This window comes from Zeus faber, assembly GCF_960531495.2.
Source record: "Zeus faber genome assembly, chromosome: 13".
Lineage (NCBI taxonomy): Eukaryota > Metazoa > Chordata > Actinopteri > Zeiformes > Zeidae > Zeus > Zeus faber.
The window spans coordinates 9126052-9132676 of record NC_137198.1 but is presented as its reverse complement, the minus strand read 5'-3'; the positions used below and the strand labels follow the sequence as shown (position 1 = coordinate 9132676).

Sequence of the window (6625 nt, the reverse complement as noted above, 5' to 3'; positions counted from 1 at the left end):
GTAGTGGCAGTTTGTAGTGTTGATTTTTTTTTTTTTTCCTTCTTCTTCTGGGACGTTTGACTTCGACGCCTCGGTGAGAGGACAGAAAAAAATAAAAATTAAAAATAAAAAGGGGGGGGGGGGGGTCTGGTAACTCGAGCGTCGAGACGAAGATATGACATATTTACACAGTTTTGCTACAAGTTCTGGAGTTAGGAACAAAAACAAGTTACATTGATTTATGAGACAATTTTAAAGTATATAAATAAATAGAGCTCTGGATTTTGCTGCACGGAGGCTAATAAAGACTTGCTTCTCTCCTCCCCCATTGGAGAGGTGGAACAAGTCATTTTTAAAAACTTAATTATCACGCACGTCAAGACGGTTTAACTGCCTCTGAGGATGATGGAAAACAATAAGTGATAGTACCATGATGGTTAAAACAAAACATAAGAACCTGCTTCCTCACACGGCCGCCTGTAGGGGGCAGTATCGTAACGCAGAACGTGTCTTCACATCGAGTTATGCAGCTTTCTCTTTCTTTCAATTTGTCCAAGGGGATTTTCTTTTTTTTTTCCTTTTTTTTTTTTTACCCAAACTAATTGACAGAACCCGTACTAATTTTTCTGTATGTGCATCTTTGTGTGTGTGTGTGTGTTGTGTGCGCGCGCGCCTATCCTGTCTCCATTACAATAATGTGCCCTTAAAAAAAATTAAATAAAATAAAAATAAAAATAGATAACCAAAACTAGAACTTAACCTTAAAACGATCATCATACCAATATCAACAATAACAATAAGAAAATAACAAAAACTGCAATGATACAATACATACCGGGACAAAAAAAAAAAAAAATTAAAAAGGAAAATGTTTGTTGATAACCACAACACCGCTGTTAAAAATGTACACACAAAGAACAATGCAGGGACAAAGGGGTGGTTCCATCCGTCCCACTATATGATCCACTGGGAACAGCAAAAACAATAAAATTAAAAACATTAAACTTGAAGTCCAACATCATGGTTGAGAAGTTTCCAGATATCCGCTTCCAGAGTCTCTCTCTCTCTCTCTCTCTCTCTCTCTCTCTCTCTCTCTCTCTCTCTCTCTCTCTCTCTCTCTCTCTCTCTCTCTCTCTCTCTCTCTCTCTCTCTCTCTCTCTCTCTCTCTCTCTCTCTCTCTCTCTCTCTCTCTCTCTCTCTCTCTCTCTCTCTCTCTCTCTCTCTCTCTCTCTCTCTCATTGTCCAGACCCTGACAGGAAGCCAGGGAGGCCGTGGCTGGAGAGCAGACTCTTCCGGTGACTCTTCCTATTTATACCGGCCGCCATCTTGCACGCTCCGGGGGGCCCCTGTCTTTATCAGAGTCCCAGCATGCTCCAGGGCCGTCCCAGAGGGCTGTGCAGGCCAGTAGAGTTCCATGGTTGAAGGGGGCAAAGGGGTGTTTCCATCCATGTGGGCGAGCGGGGAGGGGTGCGTTTGTGTGTATAGGGTTAGACGGTTGGGTCCAATGTTGACGGTAGGGAGGGGGGAGGGGGGGGGGATAAAAGATAAAAAAAATAAAAAATAAAAAAAAATTCAGGTTGAGGGGAACAAAGACGAAATAAAAGAGGGAGAGGAAAAAATAAAATACAAAAAAGGAAAAAAGAAAATAAAATCACACACTCATCGTCATGTTGGGTGAATACTGGAAAGAGAGAAAGGGGAAAAAGGAAGGAGGGCACAGATGAGTGGAAATGTATCCGACAGTATTGAAACACCAAACCCTCGGATCTGGCCCTGCGGAGCCACGGAGAGCACAGGGCGGGGCTCCAGCCGGGCGACGACGCCTCACCACCGACTGATCCATATTCTCATTTATCGCAAAAATGTCTCATTGTCGTGTGAGCTGGAGCTCCGGCCTGAGCACGACTCTCCCAGGACGAGATGGAAGGCCAATGCAAGGAACACACCCAATCTCCGCTGACTGAAAGGCCGGTTTTCGTAATATAAAACCCAAGTATCAGAAATTCTTGAATGAATTTGATGTTTTTAATGGCATTGGGTGGTCAGAGAGTGGCTGGAATGCAAGCAGAGCTAAACCTGCATGTCTCACGGAAACCTCGTTCCAACAACGTCTCTTTGCCTTTTATGGTGGAAATTTGAGCTTCAAATGCCCACGAAAAAGTTTCAAAACAATTCTATGCAAATATTGTGGGGATACAGACTGGTTTTCAGTCGTGTCATGACAATTGCCAGGAACTGTGTTTCCAAAGCGCAACCGTTTAATCCTCCAAACTACATGAATAAATATGAGGCGCCCCAAGAAGAGCGGCCGTAATTGGAAAACTGATTTTCCTGCCGCGCCGTTGAAATAAAATAACCGAAAGCTACGAGCAAAGCGTACAGGAGCCCCGAGGAGCGAGGTCTGCGAGGCCCAAAAGTCAAAATCGATCCTCTGATAACCACTGAAAAGTTTTTCTCCTTTAAAACGACTTATTACGTCTTTTTGACGAGATACCGGAAAGTTTTTTTTTCCAAGTTTCTCTGTAATACTTTTAAACCGGGTTGTTTAAGCGCTTTAAACAAACTTTGTAGCATCTCGTTAAAACAACTTTACAAGTTGCTTAAATGAGAAAACATCTCAGCGACTTGTTTAAATTGACTTGTTATAACAAGATAAACACGGACTTTCGGTACACGGGGGGGGGGGGATTTCTTTCTTTTTTTTTTTTTAAATCCCCTGGTCCCCCACGGCTTCTGTATAAAAAAAAGGCAATATTATTATTATGAATATTAATATTAATGAAGCGTTATTGAGCCAGGCGAGACCTCTGCTTGCATCGTGGTATGTTAGAGGTCGAGGGTGAAGTTGTTAAGGGGAGGTCGGTCGCTGGCTCTACTTACACTTTCACTTTGGAATGGGTTCAAGAAGTTTCCGCCCATTTCACCGTCGTCTCGCGGCGTGCCGGGAGGGTTATTCATGCCGCCCATGTTATTAGGAGAGTTCTACAGGAAAATAAAAATATAATAAGTCGAAATTGAAAATAAAAATGATTCCCTAAGCAGGTGTAAGCCCTTTTGAAAACAATAAACAGTCCATCGAAATTTGATCTTTACTCACCTTTGGCAACCCATCCATATCCCCAGAGCCTAGGACGGTGAAGGGAAAACAGTGAATTATAAGACAAGTTGTAGAGACATAATAAGAGAGAGTGGAGTAAACGGGAAGAGACTATCACAATGCAGGGGTCACAATTCAATATACCATGATACACTGTGAAATGAGTTATGCACTGATAACAATAGTGTTGTAGTACTTCAACTTTACAGTCGTAAGTTAAAATGTCAGTAGAAATCATATACTATATCAACAGATGTAAAACTATGTTACAGTGTTATTAATACAGTACAGGGCTATAGACAGGTATGTGAATATGAAATCCCACCTCTGACAAAGCTTTTCGGGAAAAAAAAAAAAAAAATTTAAATAAATTTAAAAAAAAAAAAAAAAAAAAAAAATGCTTTTCACTGTATATATGTATGAACGTATGTATATGTATGTGACAAATAAACATCTTGAATTATAAACCACAACTCTTTCATGGGTATTGATATTTTCCTACACCCACAATAGATATCGCAACACACGTTATTATTATTGTTGTAATCTTGTCATGCATGACGTTATCTCATGTACGTTTATTCATAACAGGCCACATCATTCTGGATCTGAACGTACCTAGTGATCCATTCATGTGATGCGGCTCCATCGCTCCCATGGCTCCCATCGGCCCGTCGGGTCCTGGCCCCATAGGGAACTAGCAAAGGAAGGCCGGCAGAAACGTTACCATCGAAAATTAAATTACTCTGCTTAATTATTATTCACGCTACACACCAGCTCGGGTGCAGGCCCAGCAGGTGTAGCTTGGTGGTTTTAATGAATTGGGACTCACGTTGGGTCTGTTGCCTCCGGGACCGATAGGGTTCATCATCGTGTAGATATTTTCACTGGAGTTAGTAGAGTCTGAGGGATTAAAAACATCATGTCAGTGCCAAAATAAGTCATTGTTGTGGGTCACATTTGTTCAACCAAAGATTCTAACGTCGCTCTACTAGTGATTCCATTGGGAAGTTTTCTGTGGTGAAATGAGGAAAAACAATTCAATACATTTAAAAATGAAAATCACCACCACCTGAGTTGTTTTATGATTGTTGCTACCAACGATCAAACTTCCTCAAAACTCGCTTTTCTTAGCAGTACAAGTGTGGGAATTGGCAAAAAATTGCAAGAGCAGATTGGCATTGTTTTATGGAAAGTGTCATATGACATCACCTCCTGTGATAATACCAATAAGTCACAGAAACAACAGGAAATATTTAAGTGGTCACCTTAATTTTCTTAAAAGAACCACGGTGTCAAAGATACCAAAAAAGAGCTTTTCGGTAATAAGTTATAAAATAAACCTCCACTCCAACTTAGAGTAAAGGCCAAAGAAAATCAGTACTGTGTGCGATTTTTGCAAAATTGCAAGCTCTGGCAGAGGTTGAATTTACATCAATTCCATCCATCGCAAAGTTGCAATTCCCTGTGTGGGGGCGGGGGGCTGCTATTGGGCAAGCTTCTATGGTGAAATTACGAAAACTAAAAATCCCCACAACCTAAACAGAAAGTAGATAGGAGGGTGAAATGACAAAACTCAAACACACAAGAGAACATGACTCGGGGGGGGGGGGGGAACGTCCATGCTTTGTCAATGAGGGTTAGGGTGAGGAAGACTGGGAGGTGTGATGTGACGCACCACCTGGGCTGGGCATGATGGGAGTTCCTGGCGGACCTCCGCCTCCAGGAGGACCCTGCAGAACGGCAGGAGATTACAAAGGTGAGTCCAAAAAAAAAAAATAATTATAATATAATGACAATATTCACAACATTAAAAGAAGCAGGTTTGTCCGCATCGTTGCCGTGCCGTCAAATCGCGGCCATTTAGCCACGGAGGACTGTTACTTACCACGTAGTTGCCGGGAGATGAAGAAGAGTAGGATATCTGCAGAGACGGGGGGGGAGAAAACGACGGAGGGAGAGAGAGAGAGAGAGAGAAAGAGTTTAGCAGGGAGTAACAAGGCTGTGGCTGTGTGCCGGCGTCGGTGTCTCATGGGTTTCCGACTCACAGAATTAGCGTTCGGCCCGGGCCACGGTCCTCTACCTCCAGGGCCCCTGAGGCAGAGAGGAGGAGAGGGGGGGGGGAGAATCAGCACAGCGAAGAAAGGGTGGAGGAATAGGAGGTCGGAAAGAAACGGCAGAAAGAGAGAGAGAGAGAGTGAAAAACAGAACGGAACGGATGGACGCGCATGCCCATGAGAGGTGAGACGCAGGAATTTTAACTTACATGTTCATCCCTGGCATTGGACCGCCCATGGAGTTAGGAGGAGGCCTCATGCCCCCATAGTTCTGTGGGGAAAAAATAAAATAAAAATAAATCACGACAACGACAACAAACATCAACATAAGTTTAAACCCAAATTCTAAACAGAGATGTGTAAAACTAAAAAATTGATCTGCGTTTGTGTGCGCTTGATTTTAAACACATCTTTAATAATGTCAAGGACTGTAGCTTCGGTGCTTGGGATTTGGAGAAAGGTTATACTTTCCACCAGAGGAATAGAAATCAAACTGACCTCCAGAACTTAGTCACACTTGATGTGGGTGAAATATGTTTGTGTGTGTGTGTGTGTGTGTGTGTGTGTGTGTGTGTGTGTGTGTGTGTGTGTGTGTGTGTGTGTGTGTGTGTGTGTGTGTGTGTGTGTGTGTATTTATCCTACCTGGGGCCCCATGGCCATTCCTCTTGGCGGGTTCATTCTCATTGGCCCGCCCATGTTAGGATGTCCTGGAAAAGACGGAACTAAAGTCACACGCTGATTTCAAGCCAAAAACCCATCCACCCATCCACCCATCCACCCACCCACACCCACATACACACAAACAAATCCACATATGGCTCATCTCTTAATAAGGTCAGGAATTAAGATGCCCGACAGATAATTCTTAATTCTAATCCCATTAGTTGCAACTTTGTGGCTCCTGTAACGGTAATCCTTTTATGAATACCACCTTAACACCCCCCCTCTGCTTCGGACAAGCAGTAACTCACGCCGTCCAATATCCATTGAAACAATTCAATTTCATTTCCAGACATTAGAATATATTCCTTGTGTCTGCATGTATGGGGGGGGGGGTTATTGGTTTTCACACTTTAACAAGTGAAAAACAACAACCACACAGCTCTCCATGAAGATAATCTAGTGCTACAAGGTGAAGCCTGGCTCCACCCTGCAGCCTCTGCCACCACGCCCCCCGTCCTCACCTTGTGGTCTTGTTGGGTCCAGACTGTTTGGCAGGAGGGGCTGAGACCCAGGGATCCCACCGGGAGGCTGCCGGGCACGACACATGGACACAGCGATTTAAAAAAAGCTCCAGAGTAAGACCACTTAAGCCGCACACACACGACAAGAATCCCACGCAGCGCTCGACGCAAACGATGGGTGCTGCCAAATATAGCCAGTACAAAAGTTGTAACATTGCGTGCGTGAACCCCACACACACACACACACACACACACACACACACACACACACACACGAGAAAAAGGCAAAAATATTAAATTCACATGAT

General features: G+C 43.4%; 1 protein-coding gene across 1 annotated transcript in view; it reads right to left on the bottom strand.

The window, feature by feature from the left end:
• Positions 1–1417: 1417 nt before the first annotated feature.
• Positions 1418–6625, bottom strand: part of LOC307238793 (single-stranded DNA-binding protein 3) — a 35552-nt gene continuing 30344 nt past the window's right edge. The window contains exons 7-17 of the mRNA XM_080011936.1: positions 6318–6384; positions 5776–5840; positions 5343–5404; positions 5125–5170; positions 4965–5000; positions 4755–4809; positions 3909–3979; positions 3695–3773; positions 3077–3105; positions 2860–2961; positions 1418–1660 (exon numbers count right to left, since the gene is read on the bottom strand). Of these exons, the coding sequence (XP_079868062.1) occupies positions 1631–1660; positions 2860–2961; positions 3077–3105; positions 3695–3773; positions 3909–3979; positions 4755–4809; positions 4965–5000; positions 5125–5170; positions 5343–5404; positions 5776–5840; positions 6318–6384 (642 nt within the window). The 3' untranslated portion in view covers positions 1418–1630. The remainder of the gene's footprint in view (positions 1661–2859; positions 2962–3076; positions 3106–3694; positions 3774–3908; positions 3980–4754; positions 4810–4964; positions 5001–5124; positions 5171–5342; positions 5405–5775; positions 5841–6317; positions 6385–6625) is intronic.